This window comes from Polypterus senegalus, chromosome 3, assembly GCF_016835505.1.
Source record: "Polypterus senegalus isolate Bchr_013 chromosome 3, ASM1683550v1, whole genome shotgun sequence".
NCBI classification, from domain to species: Eukaryota; Metazoa; Chordata; class Cladistia; order Polypteriformes; family Polypteridae; genus Polypterus; species Polypterus senegalus.
This window is the reverse complement of record NC_053156.1, coordinates 96,277,935-96,305,202: the sequence shown is the minus strand read 5'-3', so window position 1 is coordinate 96,305,202 and position 27,268 is coordinate 96,277,935. Positions and strand designations below refer to the sequence as shown.

Sequence of the window (27,268 nt, the reverse complement as noted above, 5' to 3'; positions counted from 1 at the left end):
GTTGGCATTTATCATCAGAACTGTGACTTTGTGAATTGTGATTGACTTTGGACCCCCAGAGGTTTTCTGTTTCCTCCTGTAATGCTATCACCTGGCGCTTTTGATTTCTCCCTCCATTTTTCAATTACAATATTAATGCACTTTACATTTTTCACATTCATTTATGTAATTATTCAGATATCCGTTTGCTGTGTATTTAACATAATTTGTGCTTTTTTGTATGAAAATGCTTTGTGGTTTAATAACTTTTTGTTAGTGCATATACAGTACTTGTAAATATGTGTAACCACAGTAATCTTGTAGTCAGCAAAGACTGCTTCTGAAAAATATTTTGAAATATTATGCTCCTAATAATATGACTGAGAATCAGTCAGTTATAGATGTGAGCATGCCTGATGGTACAAAGGAGTCTTCTATAACTAACAAATATGAATAGAAAGTGCAGCTTGCTGGATAAGTCACAGAGAATTAGAAAGGTTAACAGTTAAGAATATCATAATTTGCAGAAAATGATAAGTCACAAAAAATGTATTAATAATGACAATAAAGCAACAAAAAATAAAAGGAGGTTATTCTTATGACTCCATCTACTATCTGAACCCACTTGGATTTGCACTGATTTACATATATTCAGCCTAACTTAGTAATAATGGTAGAAATGAAGGAACCAGTCTTCATGTGGTGCCAGTCCAGCACCTACCACCCTAACAAATACTCCAGTTAGCATTCATACTGGGCCAATTTTGAGTCTCCCGATTCAACTAACATTCATGACTAGGATATGAAAAACAAAAAGAGTACATGGTGAAAACTTACATGGAAATGGAGAGACTGACCAACATCTACATAGATAGCAATCAGGCTACAAACTGATACCACTGTGTCACCATGCTGTCCATGAGACTCCTGACTACAAATGGGCACACTTTTAAACACAACTGCAAAGCATCAATTTGATCTTCCTCATCAACCCACTTTATCATCAATGCTGGTGTCCAGTGACTGTGGAGAATTTGTTGGTGAAGAAAAATTAACGGATCTTGACTTCATGGAGTCAATGGAGGCTCTGATTGGGGCTCTTGAGAGACTGAGCAAGGAATCTGATTGTCTGGGCTTGCAAGTGTCCTGGATAAAAACCAAGATACAGGCCTTTAATGACCTCTTGGGCACAGCTATCAGCAGTGTGTCTGTTTGTGGAGAGTGTCGACCTTGTTGAGAGGTTTATTTACCTTGCCAGTGACATTCATGTCTCTGGTGACTCTTCCTATGAAGTTAGTAGACAGATTGGGAGAGCATAGGGGGTCATGAGGTCACTAGAAAGGGGTGTGTGGTGCTCCTGATATCTATGCAAAAGGTCTAGGGTCCAAGTCTTTAGAGCCCTGGTGCTTCCTGTCTTGCTATATGGTTGTGAGACATGGACGTTACCCAGTGACCTGAGACGGACTGGACTCCTTTGGTACTGTGTCTCTTTGTAGAATCTTTGAGTACCACTGGTTTGACTTTGTGTGGAATGAGCGGTTGCTCATGGAGTCCTGAATGAGGCACATTACCTGCATTGTGAGGAAGTGTGGCACTGCGGCCATGTGGCGCGATTCCCCAAAGGTGATCCAGCTTGCAGGATCTTCATTGTTGAGGACCTGAGTGGCTCACCAGACCAAGGGGATGCCCACATAACACTTGGCTGCGGCAGATTAAGGTAATTTCTGGAGTGTGGGACTACACCATGTGTCTGCCTGGAGGGTTGCCATCCAGGATACTGACCTGTTTCATTGTGTGGTGGGTGCGATAACGTGCTGTGCCAGTGCATACTCCCCAACCTGACCTGACCTGACATCAACCCAAGCACCATGTGTTTGAACTGGGAAGAAACCCCACAAGAACACTAGAAGAACATACAAGCATCACATAAAATGTTCCTCCAGCTGGAAGGGATTAAACTAACTTCTGGGCAATTGCGCCAAATCAAAAATTTGAAGATCATAAAAATAAACATATGTCTTATACAAGTTAATAACCTTAAAATTTTAGACTGAGTCTAAAACCTTTAAAGAATTTGTGCCTGTGGGGCTATTACAAGAATTTATTTAAAACTGGGACTAGTCGGAGTCACAGATCATTAAAATGAACATTATTTTTATATTTTCAAATATCCTGTCTTTCTTTTTATTCTGTTGTTTGATAACTTCAATAGAAAAGAACACAATGTAGTGAAAATATCATTAAAGCATAAACATATAGCCAGGATTAGCTGCAGTGGAACTGGGTTTGACCTCAGCCCAAATATATGTTATAATAGTTTCAACTGCTTGACCATAGAAGTTATTATGATTCATGTACTTTTTTACCTATTCTCTCATTTAAACGTTTCAAGTAAAAGTGCAGATACAGTCATCTGCCTCGCCTCATTTGTCCAGAGTTCTAGGTTCAAATATCAGTGCTGTTTGATGTGTGGTTTGAGCATTTTCTCATAGAACGTGTGTTTTCTACTTAGGTACTCTTACATCCCACCAACATGAACAGTAAGTCAGTTTGCAGTTCTAACTGTAATATTTGTCAGTTAGTTTAAATGAGAGTGATGTGATGGTCTGGTGCTCCTTCCAGATTTGGGTCATCCTTTTGCATCCACTACTGTATAGGCAGAAACCTTCCCCCCAGTGTAACCTGCCTTTTAATACATGGGCTGAGAAAATTAATAAATATATAATTACAGCTTTGCAATACACAATACGTAAATCTGCAATAAGGGATTTGTGATGTTTCAAAAATCAAAACCACTGTACAGTAATTACAATAGTATCAAGTTAGCAAAAAAATCTGGCCTTTGATGCATTTATCAGATAATAATAAAAAATATGTTTTTAGAGGGTTTGCTTAAAATATGATTTCCCTTTTAATCAGTATAATTCTATTATCATGTCTGTTCTGTCCTCCGTGCTAAGGATGGTTGAAAATAAGCCTAGTTCTCTTACTACTTTTAATTATGAATTTTAATTTAATAGGACGTACTGTCTTAAGCCGACTGATTAATAACATCATTTTAATGATATATTGTGTTTAAGAAACTTAAAATTGAATAATGTTATACTGTATAACCCTCTAAAGTAATTATTAGAGAAGTATTTTTTAAAATCTGTGTTCATATAAGGGTTTAAAATTTTTAATAACAACAGTACTTTTGGTATTACTATACTCTAAAATTGCAAAAAACTACTTTCCTAGGGATCATTTGGATCATTTTATTAGACGTTATTCACTCTCAAATATCTAATATTGTAGGGTTTTCATTCCTGCCCTGTTTTAGTATGAGAATATTAACATTATCCGTCTAATGTGAAATTTGCGAAGAGGGACCGACACACAACATTTGAACCGTAGATTACAATGGATAACACTAATTCCTCAAGGCTCCAGAAATCTATATGTTTTAATTCACGGCTTGGCAGTTTTCCCACATTCCAAACACATACATATTAATTCTCGAAATGAGACTGGGTTGTCTCACGTACTGTGAATACGTTAGGTGACGGATTGGTGCCCAGTCCAAAACTGGGACTGTGTCACCTACCACCGACTTTATAGTCAACACGAAATTACCAACATAGACACAACGCGTCATAAACGTTAGACGTACTCTACTCCCGAAACGTTAACTGTTTAATTCCTCCCAGTTACAATGCAAATTAGTTTTTATAAATGCGGAATATATTATGGACGGATCATAACGGGCCTGGAAAAACGTCCTTCAAAGTCGACTTCAGCTAATCAGCTATCGAACGCCCACGCTCCGTTCTATTTACTCTTTTTCTATTTTTTGAAATGCCTTCTGGTAAAAGTAGTTTCAGAACATAAAACGGCGCCGTAGAGACACGTGATTTGCATCTCAACTCTGATTGGCTGATATCCCTTCCTGTAAGCGTAGTACCGCAATAACCTACACTTTAAGACACACACGGATTTTCATAAACGGTGCCTGATTGTACTTTATAAAAGATTAAAGTAAACGCCATGAGTCAGTGCCACATGTAACATTGTATTCCGTGTGGTTACACAAACCTTATAAACTATGTGTGTATACCACACCTCTTCTACTACGCAACGGTGAGGGTACCATATCATTTATATAATAGGTATGTCAGTTAATAGTTGTAGTGTAAATTTTAAAATAAATCTTATACAGCTTAAATTTAAATATTTGGCTTGATTTTTTGTTAATTTTAAAGTACTACATATAAAGTAAACGGTAGTATTCCTGTGTTTTTAAAATATTAATTATTTCATAGTTCATGTATCCCCTATTAGAAGTGCACTAGTGGAACTGCTGGCGGCAATTGCACAAAAATCATTTCGCGGCGGCAGATTTGCTTTTTCTTGGAAGTTTGAAGTGTTTTTGTTTTGTCTGTAAAAGTATGTTGTTGTGCACGTGTTTACATTTCGGAGCCCGGTCATTATTTTTCGAGGTTTTCTGTAGAAAAGGTAAGTTATGCTACCTTTTAAAGACAACCTGATTGAAACCGTGCAATTTTCGTTTTAACGCTCCTGTGTTCGTCGCGCTTCATTTTGTCGTCCGATTTCTAGAGCCACTCACCTAATGATTTCGGAACTGTGGGAACTGGTTGTAAGACCTGTGGGGCTCCAAAACATGAGACCAGTAACCAAACGCCCCACCGTGCGTCTGTGTTCATCTGGGTCGACCGCGTCCTTGGACCCACCCTCCACGCTGAACTTGTGTTTACAGCCCTCTATTATTTTGGATATTATTATTATTAATATTAGACTGGCGCCTTAGGACATAACGATTGGTTGCATTTTTTTTTCTTTTATCAGTTGGAACACAGACAGGTTAAGTGGCTTGTTCATGGTGGCATAGTGCCAGTGTCAGTAGCAGAGTTTGAACTCACAACCTTAGTGTTTTGTGTTCAAAGCCTTAATTTGTACCCCATATTAATAGTTAAATTATATGGTAAATATCATTTAGAATGTGATAAACATTGCCAGCTGGAAAGAGTGACTCTTGCCCTCTTTCACAGCTGCCCCAATTCATTAACTGTTTGCTTTTGTAAGTGCAGCTTAGAAGGGCGAGTCAGTTACGGAGCCGAAGCACATATCTTGCTTAAATCTTACTACAAAAATCTATTCCTTTGCAACGCAAAATGTTTAACAAATGGCACGGATACCAGACATCACCTTTGCTGATTTAGGCCTCCGAAGCACATCTTTCGCCTACAGGTTTATACTCTCACTGATTTTAATCACCGGCAATAAACTTAAAACTTGCAATATGACTTGGTTATGAAATGAACAATAACAAATATATAATTGGACTGTCAATGCTCACCTTCACAAATAATTGCCGTATTTTTGTTTTGATTTAGATCTTAAGTGTACTGAGTAATTTAGCCCAGTCGTCCATTTACTAACTTATTAATATTGAACTGTGCACCTCTGGTTCTGGGTGATTGTGATATTGGGTATGTTGGATTTATGTATAGCTCGCTTTCTCACTTTTATTATTTTTATTTTACTGCATATATTATGTATATTGTGTTTAAAGAATGTTGCTCAATGCAGTGCTCAGTCTACTGTTGGTTTTATGACATTTCAGTTTAACATCTGCCTAAAGAAAGGTTAGGGTATCCCAGTGGTAGAGTTTTGAACTAGCTTTGTGTTTTTCCTCCAGCTTCTGATTAACAATGTCATTCTTGCAATTGCTGAAACATACCTAATGGCTTATTTGTTTATTGTTTTCTTCTTTTTTCTGCCATGGTAAAAATCTTAATAGGGTGTATTCCTTTCACTGTATAGATGTTAGTTATTTTTATGAGCATGCATTTTTTTACTGCTGAGCTGTCCATGTCTTATCCCTACATTGATGGATTAAAGGCCAGAAATCCCCATAACCGTCATCATCAAATTCTTCCATGAGGACAGATTGAGGTCATTTATGTTAAGTAGAATGCCTAGATGGGGCTAGGCAATCTCATGGCCTGGAACCCCTGCAGATTTTTTTTTTTTTTCTCCATCCGTCTGGAGATTTTTGTTTTGTTTTTTCTGTCCTCCCTGGCCATCGGACCTTACTTTTATTCTATGTTAATTAATGTTCCTTAATTTTAATTCTTATTTATTTTTTCTCTTTCTTCATCACGTAAAGCACTTTGAGCTGCATTATTTGTATGAAAATGTGCTATATAAATAAATGTTATTTCATTCTCAGTACTTTGAATAGATTCTTAATAACAAGGCCACAAAGGAGTTGCTTATCCATAGTCAATTTATTAGCTGTTCGCTACAACTGTATCTACATCTTTTTGTAAATTTGATAGAAAAAAGAAATGCTGAAGCTCTCAGTCTTAATGGAGTAAGCTAGAATTAAACAAAAATATGGAGAATAAAGAGAATTGTCTGAATTCAGTAATAGGAAGACAGCAAATAATTTTCATGGAGACAAAACCACACAGTAGTGGAAATTTGTGTGCCTGCATACTAAGAGTTGAGGCCATCCTTCCATCCACCCAAATATATAAAAAGAGTTTCAGGGAGTCTCTGTTTGTCTCCTATTCACTGGGTGCCATGAAAGAATCTATGCTGGAGAGGGATCCATCCCAGCCCATCACATGCTAGGTAAATTAGGAGTTTAATTCGGAGCAGGATTTAACTTCAAGTTAGGAGGCTGACTTGAAAGAAAATTAGCACTTAACTGTGGAACTCAAACTAAGGCTGCCTACCCCAGTCTAAAGTCTGCCTTGCACAATGTCGTTCATAACAACATGCGTGCTATGGCATGTTTGTCCATCCATTGGCTAAGCTTTCAATTTTCATGGCAAAACATATATAAATCTATATATATAAAATTCTTTTCGCGTTTCAAACGGAAATTATGTATGACTACACAAAACAGAAATTACTTATGACCACAGAACATGTTATACATAAGTAATCACTTCATTTGTGGATGCCATTTTTATATTGTCTTTACGAATTATGATTTGTGTGAGAGTCACTTTACTGATTTTGAAAAGAAGTAAACGCAAACATGCCGATCTATCCTATAGAAGTGCGCCCCGCGTCGCCCTCCACTCTGGACTCCAGCACTGAGCCGTCCACCACCTGCCGCTTTCTGACAGAGTTTTATTTATTCACCCACATGACTGTCGCAGAAACTGCCACATTATAACTTTTTTTTTAATTGGCAGTACTTGATAGTAGAAGAGATGAGGAGAACAGCTTTGCGTCTTTCTACTTTTTAACTGTGCCGAGCTGTAAACAATGTGAAGACGACACCGCCTTCAGCGGCAAGGGGTCGTGAGAACAAAGTGTACCCTGGGAGGCGCGGAATGTCGAGCTGATCCGCCGGATCGAGAGCTTTGCAGTTTTGGGCAACGTCCTCTCTTCTCGCACTGTTCGTGACACTTCAAGTCCCCCTCGGCTCCTGGTAGAGTGGAAATCTTTCCGAATTAGTGTGATCTGCGCCATCAAAGCAAAACTCTCTTTGTAAATTGTGCTGCACGACTACTTACCTTAAGGTGAGTTCAGGTCACTAAAACCCCGCAACATTCAAGGTTGCTTTTGTAATTAATTCTTTTAAGACGATGGAGGGTTTACAGCTAAGAAGATGTACTGACCTCTTCATGTTAAGTTTTGGACTTGGAAATTATTTGGACTTTCTGCCTGTTAAGCACGGAAGGGCAGCGTCCACATTTCTCAGTACAGTTTTTCTCTTAAATCACAGGCACGTAGTGCAAGGTTGTCAGGCAGAAATTTGCATGGTCGCATAGCAAATGTAATTTCTATACCATAGCAGTCGTGTAGTGCCTTTCACAAGGGATCTGGTAACGAGAGATGATCCAAATACATTTAAGATTCTGTTAGTGCTACTTATCTGTTGTTTTATAGCACCTTTAAAATGTACGTTACCCGAAAGCACTCCAGTACTGCACAATGTATCTTTACTTCTTACATGTTAATGTTTTACTGTTTAATAATGTATATACTACATTTTATTTTTTTTCCCTTGCACTCAGTGAGCGAAACCACTGAGTAATCAGCTAGTTATTCAAAATTTAGCTATAGTCTAATTATTACCCCAATGACTTGAATTAATTGTATAAAGAATATACTGATTTGGCACTTTATTGGGTACACAGTGATAGTGTCATATGTGTAGACTACTTAATGCAGGTGGAAGGAGATAGCATGAATGTTTGTGGGGTAATTTATGGTGGGGGGTCAAATGGGAAAGATAAAAGGTTTAAGAAGTTATAAACATATGATTACCTTAAATTTATTAGTAAAGGCAACCTATTGAAGTATTTTAAATACACCAGTGTTTATAACATAGAAAAATCATGTCATTTGCTGTATTGTGGTCAGAAACAGAAATATACTGTTAATAAAAGGTGTGGTATAGCAGACATAAGGCAGAATAATGTTCTTTATCTTGCCATGGTATGCCAGCTGGTGATAAATCAATTCGGCCTCTGGAAGCAAAAAAAAAAAAAGGTGTTGTGGTTGTAGTGTATTAAATGTAGTTTTATCACCCGTCTGCTAGATGTTGAATCCTTGTAACTAATATGGCAACCTCAATCATGCGATTGCTGAATATTAAGTCATTCCTCATCACTTTGGGTAACTTGACAACAGAAAAAATACAATTAATTAATTAGTATCACTGTTCAAGTGCTAATAATCATTTGGCTCTCCATTATTTTTTGATTTGAAGTGAGTCCAAATTACTGTCCCTCTTTTTATACTTACCTGCCATTAACAAAAGAGCAATCTTTTTTTTTTTCCTTCAGTAAAGTTGTACCAAAATGCTACAACTGTGACAAAGGTGTGGCAGGCAGTGTGGTGAAGTGATTAAGGATTTGGACTTTAAACCCTGAGGTTCTTGGTTCAAATCCTGCTACTGACATTGTGTGACTGCAAGTCACTTGATCTGCTTGTATTCCAATTGGAAAACCAAATAACATTTAATCAATTGTTTCATAAATGACAAAAGACACCTCGGATAAAGGCGTCAGCTAAATAAGTAAATGTAAACAAAGGGCAGAAACTGTCCAGTCTGTACTTGTAAGGACATTTTCAAATGAACTTGACTTTAGGAGTTGATTGGTGCACCCATTTATAATTACTTACTTATTTGGCTGATGCCTTTATTCAAAGCAACTTTGAGATGTATTTGATTATTTTGTTTTGCCAGTTGGCGCACGTGCAGGTGAAGTAACTTGCATGTGATAACACAATGTTAGTAGGGGAATTTGAACCCACATCTTCAGGGGTTTAAGTCCAAAGCCTTAAACACTATGCCTCACTGCCTAACTTAGTACCAACAATGTGCTCAGGTTGTTTAATTTTTAAGTATTTTGTTGCATATACAGTATGTCCTTTACACCCCTACTAATTTTTAAAATTCATATTTTAATTGCTTCATTACATTTTACCAGTGTTCTGTGGTCTGAATGAAAAAAAATTTACACGAATAAGGGGTGTGTCACTCAAGTTAGCCAATTAACTGTATACTTGTACAGGCCTGTACCCTGTGCTTACAGGCCGTGCACATGTTTAATGTTTTATGAAGAGCAGATTTAGCTGACCCATCTGTGTAGTGTCTCCCGTTACATCTATCATTATTCTATATTTCAGTTAACTCCAAAGCAAAATGTTTTGTGTTTTTTTTTTTTATCTCCAAGGTTAGAGAGACTTTGGGTTACCTTTGAGAGATATCCAGCCGTGACTGAATTCTGCCTCTGATCTCTTGACTGTAGCACATTAAGAGGATTAATCCTGGTACATGTTGACTAGGTGATAATACAGTAATTATTTGAAGATATATTGTTTTCTAGTGTTAGAAATTCAGTGATGGCACAAAATTGACTTTGAAGTTTTTTGCATCCATGTTGACGTGGTTCTGAAACATAAATGTTCAAAATAACAGTCTAATCTGCAACAGTAAAAATTGAAAAGAAAATTAAAATAGCCACAAGAACACACATACAGTAGGTGGTGAATCTCTGGGTGATTCCAAACATTTGTCCATTTTAACCTTTTCTTCTTATTTTCTAGTTTCAGATGCAGCTTTTTATGTAAAAACTGTGCCTTTTAAGGCCAGCATTCTAGAGTCACTGGTATTTGGTGTGTATTTAAGGAAGCAGCTAACTGATGACCTGTAAGGTGTTTTTCTTAGACCGTGAACTGTTGATGTACTTGTTCTGTTGCACAGTTGTGCATCTGGTCCTTCTGTTTCATTTTCAATCCTGGCTAGATTCAGTTTGTCCATTTCTCTTAAAACACTAGTACAAATTTATTTATGAAATCTTAAGTTTCTTTACAAAATATCCTATTGAATAATCTTGCTTTGAGTCTAGAATTGAATTTTAAGAATGTCAGTATCTTGCAATCCACAGAGAGATTTACTCAATTTTTTGAACAGATTAACCAGTTGCAGCTTTGCACTACTAGCAAAATAATAAAGATTTCTCTAATAACCAATTAAAATTTAAACATGATTTATTTGAATGAGCTAAGAGTTTGCTATTAGGAGCAATGGCTGCTGAAAATGGGGCTTTGTAGTCATATGTACTGTAAATAAGTAATCAATCATTTCAAGCGCTGTAACATCTTAGCTATATTTTTAAAATAAATATAATGGTGCCTTGATTTAAAAAAAAAAAAAAATATATATATATATATATATATATATATATATATATATATATATATATATATATATATATATATATATATATATATATATACACACACACTCAGCAAAAAGAAACGTCCCTTTTCAGGACTGTGTATTTCAACAATAATGTTTTAAAATCCAAATAACTTTACAGATCTTCATTGTAAAGGGTTTAAACAATGTTTTCCATGCATGTTCAATTAACCATAATCAATTAATTAACATGCACCTGTGGAATGGTCGTTAAGACCTTAACAGCTTACAGAAAGTAGGCATTTAAGGTCACAGTTCTAAAAACGCAGGACACTAAAGAGACTTGTCTACTGACTGTGAAAAACACCCAAAGAAAGATGCCTAGGGTCCCTGCTCATCTGCGTGAACGTACATTAGGCATGCTGCAGGGAGGCATGAGGACTGCTGATGTGGCTAGGGCAATAAATTGCCATGTCCGCACTGTGAGACGCCTAAGACAGCGCTACAGGGAGACAGGAAGGACAGCTGATCATCCTCGCAGTGGAAGAGCCCGGATCTCAATCCCATTGAGCACATCTGGGACCTGTTGGATCGCAGGGTGAGAGCTAGGGCCATTCCCCAGAAATGTCCAGGAACTTGCAGGTGCCTTGGTGGAAGAGTGGGGTAACATCTCACAGCAAGAACTGACAAATCTGGTCCAGTCCATGAGGAGGAGATGCACTGCAGTACTTCAAGCAGCTGGTGGCCACTCCAGATACTGACTGGTACTTTTGATTTTGAGCCTCCCTTCATTCAGGGACACATTGTGAAACATTTTTAGTTTATGTCTTATGGTGTTGACTCTTTTAGTGTTCATACAAATATTTACACATTAAGTTTACTGAAAGTAAAAACAGTTGAAAGTCAGAGGACGTTTCTTTTTTTGCTGAGTATATATATATATTACTGTGTAAATTTTTGAGTGAGTCTAAACTTTTCAATGCTAGTATACACTATAAACCACAATTTTGGAAACTTACACTTCACCTATTATATACAGGAGATCATCTTTTTGGTTACTTTAAAAATCTGCATTGTAGAATACAGTATTCCTTTCAGTTATAGGCTTAAACTGTATTATTCACCCATCATAAATTAACAATGAGTTAACAGTGGTAACAGTCCTGTTTTCCCTATAATTACACAGATATTTAAGATGTACTTATTCTTGGAGAGAAGAAGCCTAATTAATTAGGTACTATATTGTATACTGTATATATTTTCATTTTTATCAATCTATTTTTAACTATTATGTTATTAATATAATGTCTAACAAATTGGCACAGTAGTTTGCACTGCTGCTTCTTGTGTCATGGGTTTGAATTCTACACCAAGTTGGCATTTGTACATTCTCCCCATATCTGTATAAAATTTTGTTCTGCGTTACGCACGATGTGTTTTATTTATTTATTTAGTACTTTAAAAACAACATCAAGGCTGACCAAAGTGATGTACAATAAAAAACCCAACATATCAGACACACAATAACTAAAGGTAAATGAAATAGAAACACATAAGAGCTAAAGAGATTCATAATAAAAAAAAGTATACAGATAGCCAACACATACTGGGTCAAAAGCCAGAGAGTAAAAGTGTGTTTTTAAATAAGATGTAAAGACAGCTAGTGAAGGAGCCTGCCTAATGTAAAATGGCAAATCACTGCAGAGTTTTGGGGCTGTAACTGAAAAAGCCCGATCACAGCTAATGGAACCCTTTCAGACTGGTTTCAGAATATTGTATAGCTGTGAACCTGCTATGCTTTGGGTAACTAATAATTTGCTTATGGCAGAAGACTCTACAAAAAAAAATATATACGTTCTGTTAAACCTTAGTGCAACATGTCTCATATTCGCTCAGTCCTCTCTTCTTCTAATTCTGAGAAACTTTTCTATGCCTTTAGTACATCCTGGCATTGTCTCCTGTAACTCCCTTCTTACATGTGTCCCTTCTAATCTGTTATCACAGCTGCAGTTGGTTCAAAACTCTTCTACAAGAGCACTTACACAGACATGTAACGCCCATCCTGCTCCACTTTCTCTGGCTCCTTATGTCTTACAGGATTGAATATAAAATTCTATTAATAATAACCTATAAAGCTTTAAATGCCTTTGCAATGGGCTACATCAGTAACTCCTGCCCACCAATAAGGTCCACTGATTCTGGTCATCTCATGGTGCCCCAAACTAATCTGCGCTTTATGGTGATAAGACCCTTCAGCTCTATAGTGCCCATACTTTGGAAAAACATCCCTAAATAAATTAGATCAGCTATCACAATTTTAAAAATCAACTTAAAACACATCCTTTCAGGAAGGAAGACATTCAACTTTACTCTAACCTTCTAACTCTTCTTTCAGCTTACCCTCTTTGTCAAGATCCAGATGTACTTTATTCTGGTTTACTGTCTCTTATTCTATTTCAGTGTCTTGCATATCCTTTATTTAATGTTTTATGAGGATATTATTTGTATCTAACATTGTATTGTATATGCCCTGATGTTCTTTCTGAATTTATTTTAAGTGCTTTGAGCATGGGAAAGGTGCAATATAAATAAAATGTAGTATTATTATTGTCAAAAAGTACCTCTCTTAAACACTTGTATTATAGTGAAAGGTTAACCAAAACAACTATCCATTTACATGACTTAATAATTTGAGTCCTAACGAATTGGTTCAAAATGGAACCAGACATGTCAATCCAAGCCTGTATTCATGGTGATGGTGTGAGGAAATATTGCCTCTGTGCAATATCTAGTCATGCTTGATACAATGAAGAAGAAATGCCACCATGTTTTGATGCAGAAACGTTTTCTTCAAGGCCAGACCTATAAATTAAGGAATAGTTTTAGAAAAAAAAAAATTATAATACGAACATAATAAAATACACCTACTGCATTTAGTAAATAATTCTAAGAACTTATCAGAAGGGTTAACACCTTTGGCCCCGTGGGATTGAATTGTTAAATGACGTAGTTATTCGTAGAAGAATTAGGAGTTGTTTAAATGAAATCCTGCACCTTTGATTGTTTAATCTCAGACGTTACATTTTCTACACAGTTGGTTGAACTTCTCTACTCAATAATCACTTCTTCGATTACTAACGACTTTTTGACTGATTAGTGGACAAATCAATGTGTTTGTGGGAGAAAATATTTTTAAGGTAGACCAGTTTGTTGGAAAATGGAGCATTATAATTGTTAATCATTGAATTACTTGGGTTAGAATTAGAGGCTTAAGTGTCTTTGAGAAGTTAATAGAATTGCATAATTAGTGGGATACTAATAAAATTGACCAAATTCTAGCAGACAGTAACAAAAATCATTTTTAGCTTGAAGCATATCTAACAGCTCATAAGCAGAAGAAAATAGATAGGAATATTAGGAATTATACACTGCTGATTCTGTCTAAAAATGGTTTGCAGGAATCTTTTCACATTCTGATTCTCTTTAGCACTTTATTTTCCTCTGTAGGTTTTTTTTCCTTTTAAATTTTTTTTCTATGAAGAATGTTTGTCATGCTTGAGACAGATTTTGTACAGATCCTAGGAAAATTTGAAAGTCATGAACATTTAACAAGCCAAAATATAGTACAGAAAACCCCTTAATATTCTAAAAATATGTAAATGGTACTTAAGACATTGAATATAAAAAGTTAAATTCTAATAATCACAAATGGGATTAAATGTTGAATATTGTGCCATCAAAACAACCGCATTTCACAATAATATCACGTTTAAAGATCTTGCACATTAATATCACTTTGTGTTGTGTAGCGTGTGCAAGTGATATGGGAGAACTGGTATGGATATGTGGCATTCTTCACATCAAATTATTAGTTTTTAGTTAGTTACATGGTAAGTAGCTAGTAATGTTAATTACACTGTGTATATTAGATGTGTCATTGTGATTTAGTGCGTTTAGTGTAGTCAAAATTACAGGAAGGTATGAGTTTAACTGGAAATGGTTGGGAAATGCTTGTAAATTGGCTTCAAGGAGACAAAATCAAATAAGCATCATTAGTGGGTTTGACACTGGGAATTTGAGAAGAGTCCTTTTTGAAAACCCATGTTAAAGGAAGTAAACATTGTGAACTGAGGAAGAGTAAGGAAGTCAGTAATTCTGTTATTTTTTTGGACCTTTTGTGGAGCTGTTATCACATATGACCGTTGCACTCGTGAGGTTTTGAAGTGCCTGTGAATTAGTTGTTAGTACCCCTAATGAGATTTCTAGTTGGGCTAATGATACTTCTGCTATATCGCCTTCTTCGTATTCATGTGTGACTAAAAAGTGAATGTCTGAAATGTGAAATCCTCTGGGTATTAAATGTTATGGACAAGCATTATTCATACCAGTCAGGCCAAAGACAGCCTTTTTCAGGAATTTTTCCTGATAGCGAGATCATAGAGAGTTGTACGGTATGTTGAATTTGAATGAGTTCTCTCTCACAAAGTATTTTAAAGCCTTTCTGCCGTAGGACAAAAGTGGTACTAAGGAAGAAACATTGACATTAAATGCACATGATCAGTTTAGTTTTCTATTACTGTAAGATTATTGCACATTTCGCAAAGTTTTTGAATATGATAGACATTGAAACAGAGTAGGCACAATGATTTGAAGATATTGTCCCCTTTTAGAGCAGTTAATTTAAAATGCCAGGTTATTCCTGTAAAGCTTGCTTCATAATGTTTTAACTTTTAAGAAGCTTTATATTTATTTCTACATAAATCTGTGCATTGTCTCATTATTAGACTTATCTAACCATCTTTTTAGTACATAACATTTGGCTGTGTAACAAAATGCACATTCTAGCCCACTGAGTATGTTTTAATAGTGACGTGTTATTTTCACCATCTTTCCTCATGTGTTCCATTTCCATTTGTTCTCTGTTGCTCCTGGTAGAATATTTATTGCCATTTGAGCTGTAATTGCACCTGTCTGATGAATGTCATGTTCTGAAGAATAATTCATAATATGCCTTATTATTCTTTTAAATGTACACTTTGAAATTGTATTATTCTTGTAGGGTCTAAGTAGGGAAAGATGTTAGAAAACGAAAACTGGACTGTATAAATGGCTAAAGAAAAATGATTGGTTTTTAATGATCCATACCATTACTCCAGGTTTAAGCTGGTAAGTAATACAGTATTATGAACATTGACTTTATAATATGCTCATGGAAAGTGATGGGCAATGTTAAAATTGCCATAACTTACTATTAAAAAGCTTTGCTTTAAGTACTTCGACTGTATGTATTACTGCAAGATATGGGTGAGGAAAAAATAAAGCAAATGTTTTAGTAAATGAGGGATTCAAATTGCATTTGATTCAGAAAGTATTTAGACCCCTTCTTTTTCTGCATATTTTATGGAGCTCTAGATTTAATTTTAAAAATATAAATTTGCAATTTTCACCCATTGATCTATTCTCAGTAACCTATAATAACAAAGTAAAACATGTTTTCAGAACATTTTGCAAATTTATTAAAAATCTAATACTGACATATATTCAAAACAAGTGTTTCTAGGCAGGTGTTGACTAGTAAGCAAGAATCTCATTGACTTTGAGGAAGAACTGATTATGTAGGTGTATCTGGCAGAAGCTTCAGTGCCAAAGTTTGCCCAGTATGCTGAAAATTAGATAACATGGGTGTAGTAGGAAATTTTATCACAAAAAGTCTTTCCGCCTTTACAGTGAGAGATCCTTTTGTTGAACTGTAGTTCGCAAGTAGTTTATTAAATTTAGATGCACTCATGGGGGGAGTAAGATGTAAAGAATGTAAGCAGTAATTAAAAACTATTCAGATCAAGTGAATTAGACTTCAAGAAGCAGGTATATACATGGTGGTGCACTTAAGAAAGTTTGAAGGCTTAAATGCTTTTTCCCCCCCAATATGAATGTTTTTGGTTTGCTTTCTCAAGGTGAGGGCACATTTTCCTTTTCATGGTTTAGGCTGCCCGAAGTGTCCGTGATTACAGAGTGATAACACAGTGTGTAAGATACTGTACATCTTCTAGATGCCCTGGGATGCATCTTCTGTGATGTTCCTGGGGTTATGAGGTGTTTTGGGTCTTTCAACATCAGGCACCCTCACCTAGATGAACCAGCCGGCATTGATCAAGCCCAGACTTGCGTCCCAGTAGCAGCCACCCACGGATTTGTCCTCTTAATCCAAAGCCACCTAGTGGCTTTCTCTGCAGCTTTACTCACGGATTTAAATGCAAAGAATTATTATTATTATTACTATTGGCCCTCCTCCTTGCCTCTCCTGTAATGCCCTGTTTATCCAAGTCAACATGCAGCTTTCAGTTGGGTGCCATAGGGAAGAGGCCCATTGTTGTTTTTGATTGTGGGCATGGTTTCTCTCCAGCTTTCACAAAGGACATCCTCATGATGTGATGGTCCTTGCTGGACCGGATATCAGAGACTATATTTTCGGCAACCACTCTGAGCACCTGGTTGTGGTGCCGGTGGCAGTGGCCTTCCCCAATGGCCTTTGGGCAGCTGCTGAGGAGGTGTTCTAAGCATCTTCTTGCAGAGGACAGGATGATGTCTCGCTTTTATCCCAGGCATGTAGGTTTGCTGGGCTAGGTAGGGCATTATACTGTAGATAGCCTCCACAAGGAACTGGACATGGTAGAAGTCTTCCTGCATGATGTCAGACCAGGTAATCCTGCATTGCAATACACTTTCCCACCTCATCCACACTCTGTGTTGTCTGAGCCCAACTGTCCTGCTCATCTGCTCTTCCTCCACACCTGCTCGAACCTCTTTCTGAATAAGATGGTGTTTCTTCCTGCCCTGGGTCTTGCCAGCCTAAACCTTTGTGAAGTATCCAACGCCCGCTTTGCAAACCAACGCTTTTTGTCTTAAGCATGATTGTACCACCTTCACTGCTTACTCTGCCCTCCATTTTCGCCCTCTCCTTACTTCAAAGATAGCTGATGACACTTTCTGGTCACTGGAATCCCTGTATTGTAGTGCTTCTCTCATTCTGTTTTCATATGTTTCTCTTCAGATAGTAATAGTTTTCCAGGATTGCAATATCCGCATCCAAAATGTACAAATGTTCAATGACAATTTTCTCAGCCAGATTGTGGGCAATTTAAACAATATATGGTCTTCACAGTTGCCAGATCTCAACCTGACTGAACACTTATAGGATATTCTAGAGCATTGATGCTGCCACTGTTATCAAAACAGTAAATACGAAAAATTCTTATGAAACAATGGTGGCGTAGTGTGTCCATGTACAGTTGATGATGGTTGTTGTTGAAGGCTCATTAAAACGTTTCTGGTGTTATTTGGTTACTTAAAACCTTAATGGAACAAATTACATGTGTGTTCTTTTATTTTGGTAGGTATTTCTAGATGTTTGTAATAATTTACTATAAATTTAGGTCAAGCTATTGTATCTGTTTTCAGAGTCTGAAACATTTTATAAAGTTGACTAAGAACGTGTTTGCCAAAAAAGCATTAAGAAAATGTAAAAAATGTTTTAGCTGGGTAACTCTGTTAAAGACTATTTCTCATTGGTATGAAACCCTTTAATAGCAGCAGAATTTACTTTTAGGATGATTTGTTCAATTATTTTAGACCATGCTGGCTGTGTATTTTACCTATGCTAATATTTTTTTAATATTTCTACAGGTTCATGATGGTTTTGAGTCCAGAACAAGTAGCCTTTATAGGCCAGGTGTTTGAATCCTTTGTTTTGGAATATCACAGGACTGACATAATTCAGATTTTAAAGGAAACCAATGAAGAAGCTCACTATTCTGTAGCCATCAATGCCATAACCCTGTTTGAGACAAACATGGAAGTGGCAGAATACTTTAACTCATTTCCAAATGATGTACTTTTAATATTCGATAGTGCTTTACAAAGAGCTGCCATGTTTGTAGTACAGTCTCTTTCAACACCTAAAGATCACAAAATGAAGCAAAATCTTCATACTAGAATTTCAGGTGAGTAATTGGTTTAAGTCGGTTTAAGAATTACTTTTTAATTGATATCTTGAAACACCATGGGATTGGGGACAGTATTTGAATTCTTTATCGGTAAATGTGATGCCTATGTTTTGGTTGTACATCTGTCTACTTATTTCCAAGTAATCATATGATCCATACTGTGCCACCATATTTTATACTGATGTATCTTTTATCCACTGTTCTTCCAAGCTTTTATGACTAGTGCACTATATGGTTGGTTACAGAAAAGTTGTATTCACACAATATTTTGTTGTTACTTTTTCTATAAGGTGATATCAGTTGGATCAGGAAAAGAAGATCTAAATAAACTAGTATGAATTTTTATTAAATCGGTTAAATTACTTTATTCAAATACTTTCAACCTCTATACAGTAGTGGTCGAAAGTTTTGAGAATGACACAAGTATTAAGTTTTTAAATATTATTGTCTGTTGTTTCTATGGTATACTGAAGTATAATTACAAGTATTTCATATGTTTCAAAGGCTTTTATTGACATCTACATTAAGTTTATGCAAAGAGTCAGTATTTGCAGTGTTGGCCCTTCTTTTTCAAGACCTCTGCATTTCACCCTGGCATGCTGTCAATCAACTTCTGGGCCAAATCCTGACTGATGGCAAGCCCATTCTTGCATAATCAGTGCTTGGAGTTTGTCAGAATTTGTGGGTTTTTGTTTGTCCACCCGCCTCTTGAGGATTGACCACAAGTTCTTGATCTGATTTAAGGTCTGGGGAGTTTCCTGGCCATGGAACTAAAATTTCGATGTTTTGTTTAATGAGCCAGTTAGTTATCACTTTTGGCTTATGACACGGTGCTCCATCATGCTGGAAAAGGCGTTTGTTCGTCACCAAACTGTTCTTGGATGGTTGGGAGAAGTTGCCCTTTGATGGCTGTCATACTTGGGGAATAGCTGTTGCTGTAGCAGATCGGCTCCTTCCGATGGTGTCCAATGTCACTCCTTTCAACGAGCATATTATGAGACCCCAATTACGGCACTCTGTGGGTGCCTTATCTGTTGTCTCAGTGTATGCTCCGACCATGGTGAGTGATGTCTCGGAGAGGGAGGCATTTTATTCACAACTTTGCATGGTTTTTAATGGTTGCCCACGAGGTGACACTTCTCTAGTCGTGGGTGACTTCAGTGCAGCCACTGGCACTGACAGGGCTGGCTATGAGGATTGTCTTGTTCTTCATGGGTCTGGTGACAGTTTTGAAAGTGGCTCCTTGTTCATTAACTTTGCAAAAGGTCAGGAGCTGCAAATCCCTGGATCCTGGTTTCAGTGCCCTGAGCCGCATCATTGGGCTTGGTATTTTAATACTGGTGGTGTGGTGAAGGAGATCGATCACATCCTCATGGGCAGACATGCAGGGTCTACAGAAGTGCCCAGTTTATGAATTCTGACCACAGACATGTTGTTGCTACTCTGAAGATCCAGCTTAGGTCCAGTAGGTTACCACCTACTAGGAAAATGAGACTGGACCTGGCCAGACTCCAAGATCAGGGTATTCTGACACGTTTGTGCATAGTTTGTGTGAGGAACTTACGGATTCGGGTGCAACTGCTGATCCTAAGGTGATGTGGGAGACCTTCCGTGACAAGACCCTGAAGATTGCTAATGGTTGTGTTGGTGTAACCGGTGTTCCCAGAAGGAGGTGTTCCATCTCGCAGGGCACTCTAAATATCATCGAGAGGCGTCTTGGCGCATAGCTTGATGGCAACACCAGTCTGTACCGGGAAATCAGAAGGATGGCTGTGAGGGCAGATAAGGAGGCGTTTGTTAGAGGAATCTGTGAGCAAGTGACACACCATCTATGGTCTAGTTACCCACATCCTGCTTACAGAGGATCGAAGGATTACACACATCTGAATCTGTTCCTCGGAGAGTTACACTCAGGGCGGCTGATAGAACGGTCCTTATGGATGACACTGCAGTTGTGACCTTCTGGGCTGCTACTTTGAGGAGCTGTTTAAAGCTGATACTCCGGCTAGGACATTGGATATCTCTAGGTCCACGGTTCTTGAGGCTGATCCTCCAATTATCTGTGAACTACCCAATCTCACTGAGATTGCACAGGTGGTGAACTAGCTGAGGGTTGGGAAGGCTGCAGGTGTCTGTAGTATCTGGGTGAACTTCTCCAGGTTGGAGGCAAGGTTGTCCTCCTGGCATTGTAAGCAGTCTTTGCTTGCATTTGGGAGACTGGTGTCACCCCAGCTGACTGAAATATGGGACTTGTACCTATCTGGAAGGGAAGGGTGATGGCATGGATTGCGGCAACTACAGGGGGATAACACTGCTCTCTGTGCTGGGTGAGGTCTTTGCTAGGGTCTTCCTCAGTAGGGTCTGTGATCACTTTCTCACCTACCGCATCCTGGCACTGACAACAACAACAACAATTTATTTATATAGCACATTTTCATACAAACAGTAGCTCAAAGTGCTTTACATAATAAAGAATAGAAAAATAAAAGACACAGTAAGAAAATAAAATAAGTCAACATTAATTAACATAGAATAAGACTAAGGTCCAATGGCCAGGGTGGACAGAAAAAACAAAAAAAAAACTCCAGACGGCTGGAGAAAAAAATAAAATCTGTAGGGATTCCAGACCATTAGACTGCCCAGTCCCCTCTGGGCATTCTATCTAACATACATGAAACAGTCCTCTTTGGATTTAGGGTTCTCACGGAAGGACTTGATGATGATGGTCACGTAGACTTCTGCCTTTTAATCCATCCATCATTGTTGGAGCATCATGATGCTTTGAGTAGGTGGAGGTGGCGCAGGCCACCACCACAAAAACTGGAAAAAGAAACCTAAGAGAGAGTAGGGGTCAGTACGGATTTTAGAGCCACCATGAATAGTTATTATAATGAATTGAACATAGAGTATCAGGATTAAGTTAAAGTGAAGTTATAAAAAGGCCATGTTAAAGTAATGTGTTTTCAGCAGTGTTTTAAAGTGCTCTACTGTATCAGCCTGGCGAATTCCTATTGGCAGGCTATTCCAGATTTTAGGTGCATAGCAGCAGAAGGCCGCCTCACCACTTTTTTTAAGCTTTGTTCTTGGAATTTTAAGGAGACACTCATTTGAGGATCTAAGGGTATGATTTGGAATATAAGGTGTCAGACATTCCTATATATAAGATGGGGCGAGATTATTTAAGGCTTTATAAACCATAAGCAGATTTTTAAAGTCAATCCTGAATGACACAGGTAACCAGTGTAGTGACATTAAAACTGGACAAATGTGTTCAGATTTTCTTTTCCTAGTTAGGATTCTAGCAGCTGCATTCTGCACTAGTTGCACACGATTTATGTCTTTTTTGGGTAGTCCTGAGAGGAGTGCGTTACAGTAATCTAGTCAACTGAAAACAGAGGTCTAACTTTAGCTATGTTTCTTAGGTGAAAAAATGCTGTCCTAGTGATCTGATGAATATGCGATTTAAAATTCAGATTACAGTCAACAGTTACCCCTAAGCTTTTTACCTCCGTCTTGACTTTTAATCCTAATGTATCCAGTTTATTTCAAATAGCCTCATTGTATCCATTATTGCCAATCACTAAGATTTCAGTTTTCTCTTTATTTAACTTGAGAAAGTTACTATTCATCCCATTCTGAGATACAAGTCAGACATTGTGTTAGTGAATCAAGAGAATCGGGGTCTTCAGGTGCTATTGATAAGTACAGCTGTGTGCCATCAGAATAGCTGTGGTAGCTCACGTTGTGCCCTGAGATAATCTGACCTAATCGAAGCATATAGATTGAGAAGAGCAGCGGACCCAGGATAGAGCCTTGTGGAACACCATATTGGATATCATGTGACATTGAGTTGTAATTACCACAACTAACAAAGAATTTTCTCCCTGTCAGGTAGGATTCACACCAATTTAAGACACTGCCAGAGAGGCCCACCCATTGACTAAGGTGATTTCTAAGAATATTATGATCAATGGTGTCAAATGCAGCACTCGGATCTAAGAGGATGAGAACAGATAAATGGCCTCTGTCTGCATTCACTCGCAAATCATTTACTACTTTAACGAGTGTAGTTTCTGTGCTGTGATTTGTTCTAAAACCCGACTGAAATTTATCAAAAATAGCATGTTTTTTTAGGTGATCATTTAACTGCATAATGGCTGCCTTCTCCAGAACTTTACTTAAGAAAGGCAGGTTAGAGATGGGTCTAAAATTTTCAAGAGCCGAGGGGTCAAGATTATGTTTAAGTAGCGGTTTAACTACAGCAGTCTTAAGATAGTCTGGGAAGACCCCCGTATCTAATGACGAATTTACTATGTCAAGAACATTATCAATTAGCACTCCCGATACTTCTTTGAAATAATTTGTTGGTATTGAATCAAGGACACAGGTGGAGGGTTTTAATTGAGATATTTTTTGTAAATCAGGTAAATCTGTCCTAGTGAAAGAGTTTAATTTGTTTATAACAGAATGCTGGGGTTTAGGAGGATCCTTAGTGTTGGAGGGATATACTATGTTATTTCTAATATCATAAATTTTTTGATTGAAAAATACAGCGATAGCCTCACAGGTTTTACTGGAAGTACTTAGGAGGCATTCCTTTGAGTTACCTGGGTTTAGTAGGCAATCAATTGTAGAAAATAAGACTCTGGGATTACTAGCATTGTTATTTATAATCTTAGAGAAAACTGAGGGTTCTCATGGAGCACAAATGCAAATATTGGACGATTTTCTTTGTATACTTTTGTCAATATTTGTAAAGCGTTCGACTCAGTTGATCGAGCTGCCCTGTGGGACATCCTGACACTTCATGGGATACCCTTAATGTTGCTGGATCTCATGGCCTGTACACTGGTGCTGTGAGTGCAGTACAGAGTTTTTCTCATTTGATTTTGAGGTTCATCAGGGGTGTGTTCTTGCTCCCACTCTGCTCAGTGCTTGCATGGATTGGGATTTGGGCAAGGTTGTGGGGCATCTGTTGGTGAAGAAAGATTTACTAATCTTGACTTTGCCGACGATGCTGTGATCTTCGCGGAGTCAATGGAGGCTCTGATCAGTGCTCTTGAGAGACTGAGTAAGGAGTCTGAGTGTCTGGGCTTGCAAGTGTCCTGGATAAAAGCCAAGATCAAAGGCCTTTAATGACCTCTTAGTCAAGGCCATTAACAGTGTGTCATGTCTGCGGAGAGAGTGTCGACCTTGTTGAGAAGTTTACTTACCTTGGCCGTGAGATTCATGTCTCTGGGGACTGTTCCAATGAAGTCAGTAGATGGATTGGGAGAGCATGGGGGGAGTCATGAGGTCACTGGAAAGGGGTGTGTGGTACTCCCGATATCAATGCAAAAGGACGAAGGTCGTAAGTCTTTAGAGTCTTGGTGCTTCCTGTCTTGCTATATGGTTGCGAGACATGGATGCTATCCAGTGACCTGAGATGAAGACTGGACTCCTTTTGGTACTGCGTCACTTCGGAGAATCTTTGAGTACTGCTGGTTTGACTTTGTGTCAAATGAGAGGTTGCTCATGAAGTCCCGAATGAGGCACTCTACCTGAGTCGTGAGGGAACATCAGTTACAGCACTACAGCCATGTGGCGCCATTCCCAGAGGGTGGTCCGGTTTGCACGATGCTCATTGTTGAGGACCCGAGTGGCTGGACCAGGGCAAGGGGACACCCATGTAACACCTGGCTGTGGCAGACCAGAGGAAGGTCATTTCTGGAGGGGTGGGACTGGACCGCCTGTGTGCCTGGGGTTTGCCAACCAGGATCCTGAGCTATTTTGTCGTGTGGTGGGTGCGGCAACCACCGGTGCATGCTCCCCAACATGACTTGACTTTTAAGAAATGTGTTTGCAATTTATAATGTTACAATATGTAGCATTATTCCTTATGGTTCCTATGAAAGAGTGAGTGATAGATTGGTGATCAGTTTTCTTTTCAATCTAACAGAGTCAGTAAAACATTCCTCTTTTCAGAACATTGGTGAAAAGTACTACTTTATTTTACTTTGTTTTTCTTCCTTTTTGAGCTGAAATAAAAGTACAATATTTTGTTATCCGCAAGAACACAAAGGATACATACAGTACATTTGATCCATTGCCATGTCGAAAATGTATTTTGCTCAAAGCCAATATTTAATCTTTTAATGTTTTAATTAATTTTCCATACCTTCTTATGTTTAATTTTAACTTGTGACTGCTGGATAGACAAAGCCACAGTATAGTCACAAGTCATCACAAGCAATCCTCCATGAGCTAACTAACAACTTCAGCACAAACCTTGAAATTATGTGAGACTGCTTAAAATTGTACTGAAAGGTTGCATATTCTCAGTTTTCTAAAATTAGAAATATGAAGATTGTAATGCCAGGCATTTAAACTCTCAGAATGGATCTAAATCTTAATTATAGATGAGTGCTTTTCAAATTTTCTCCTGCAGATCTGTAGTGACCATGTATTTTCATTTCTTTTTTGTGTATCATAATGTAATGTAATAATGTTCCAAGCATTTGTTTTAGACAGTGATAGATTAGGCTTATTTACCTTGCTTTTTAAAATAATGTTGCTTCCATATATATTGTGTATGCAGTATACTAATATATTGTGAAATAAACACAGGGACAAGAAAAAGGGTTTGGGGATCTAACAGATATACTTGAAAACAAGTAATTGCAATGAAAGGTCTTTACAGACATGAGTTCCAAACAGAACTGAGCAATACAAATATGTGTGACACTATATACAGTGTGTGTGTGTGTTTTTTTTTTTTATATATATACAGTATATATAAAATATATGTCTGTTGTTTGATTTAATTCAGTATTTCTATACAAATAAGGCTGTAAAACCTAAAAGGAAAAATACATTACAAATAAGAAAGCAACAAAAAATTTAGTATAAAGTCTTTAACCCTATTACAACCCTATTGCAAAAAATGTACATGATTTTTTGTTGACTTTCATGCTGCCTCACTTTTCCAAATACAGTATAAATGTGGAAAAGGGTGAGTGAAACCATAAAATCTGTTAAAATTAAGAAATGTCTCACAAATTTTAACAATGGTTAGAAAGAAAAACTGCAGTCATAGAGCTCTCCAGGACTAAGCATGAAAGAAATTTACTCATTATTTTAGTGTTCGTAACATTATTTTATATTTTCCGCAGATTTTGTTTTTTTTTTATGTTTTGGATATGCTTACCTTGTATGAGTAGCTTTACTTGCAAGTTAAGTAGATGAACAGTTCCACCTAGTGGCAGCTTTTAGGCACGCTATCTCTTTGACAACAGAATTTAAAATACCTAAGAAAACTAAAAATTTAATTTCTTTGCTGAATTTGAATTAAATGATTTGTTTCTTTATGTTACTACTTTTTGTTAGTTAGACAAAATTTGTTAATATAAAAAGATCAACTTGATGGGAATATTTTTCACTATTTTGAAAATGCATGAATATTAATCATGGATTATAAATAACTCAATTTATCCTGTATAATTTTGATTTTTTTTAAGCCAGTGCCACAAAAATGTAAAAGTCTTTGTTCACATAAACCATTTTCTTACAAAATTTAGTGAGTTTTTAATGTTTGTTTTTTTTAAATACTCTGCTCCATTTAATGGATGTTTTGTCAAGGCAGGAAGTAGCCATGTCAGCAATTAATTGCTCCAGTCACATCTTTTACCCTTGGTACGAATCTGAGCCTCAGTGTGCTGCCATTACTTACAAATACTTCCACTCCAGTAGGTGTATTCTCAATGAAGAATAAAATATTGCTTGATGCTCTTTCTAGAGTAGTCTGCTTTTATCAAGATTAAAAATGTACTTCTAATCATAGCTTTGCTTTCTCAGAGGCAGGTGGAGACTTTCAAGCACATTTGTTGCACTACTTCTGCCTATAGTAGGTGCTTTACCTGACACTTTCAGGTTTTCATGATTGCTTGCTTTACACTTTTAAATCCTTTCAGGGATATCTTTAAACTGATAATCTTTTAAGATAATCTTGGTTAACTATTCTGAATTAGTGCATTCTCTGTGTGATCTTCTGCACACTGCACTGTAGTTAGATGACACTTATGCTGTGTATGTGGGAGGTTCTGGTGACAATTAGAAGAACACCCTGCTTTTGCTTTGTGGCATGAATGTGTTGAGCTCTCGCTCATTGGCTTGCTCAGGACTGGCCTAGACACTCTGCCTGAAATTTATCAAGCTACCCAGGTACCCTCCTCAGTGGAGGAGCCTAGCTATGTGTTTTTTATGTTTATATTTTTTTGTCCTTTGGCTCAACTATTTGATGCATTACTGTTTCTCACCTGCTTTGTATACTTACAGGGAGATCTGAGATTTTAATTAACAAACACATCATTTTATGTCTGTGCCGGTGTGTCTATTTTTAGAGCTAAAGCAGATTATTGTAATATTAATGCATGTGCATGATTTTTAATTAACATTTTTAATCGCATTAAACAATTTCCAGTGTAATGGAAACTTGAGCCTTTAAAAAAATAATATATATTTAAGAGTTTATTGCATACAACAGTAATCTCTCCATAAACTATAACAATGGACAACATTTGACAAGATTTGTCAGATATTTTGAAATCTTGTCTTCAATGTAAACACAAAGAAA

The 27,268-nt window shown here is 37.3% G+C and overlaps 1 protein-coding gene across 6 annotated transcripts in view; it reads left to right on the top strand.

Annotated features, from left to right (window-relative positions):
- Positions 1–3,954: 3,954 nt before the first annotated feature.
- The window catches only part of mcm9 (minichromosome maintenance 9 homologous recombination repair factor), a 67,110-nt gene continuing 43,796 nt past the window's right edge, over positions 3,955–27,268 (top strand). The window contains exons 1-3 of one of the 6 annotated variants that reach the window (XM_039747643.1): positions 3,955–4,127; positions 15,714–15,820; positions 18,338–18,654. In XM_039747643.1, coding sequence (XP_039603577.1) covers positions 15,789–15,820; positions 18,338–18,654 — 349 coding nt within the window. In that variant the 5' untranslated portion in view covers positions 3,955–4,127; positions 15,714–15,788. Of the gene's footprint in view, positions 4,128–4,329; positions 4,474–5,072; positions 5,227–7,496; positions 7,521–15,713; positions 15,821–18,337; positions 18,655–27,268 lie in introns of those variants that run through there. The other 5 variants (XM_039747642.1, XM_039747645.1, XM_039747646.1 and 2 more) reach the window with 5 other exon arrangements.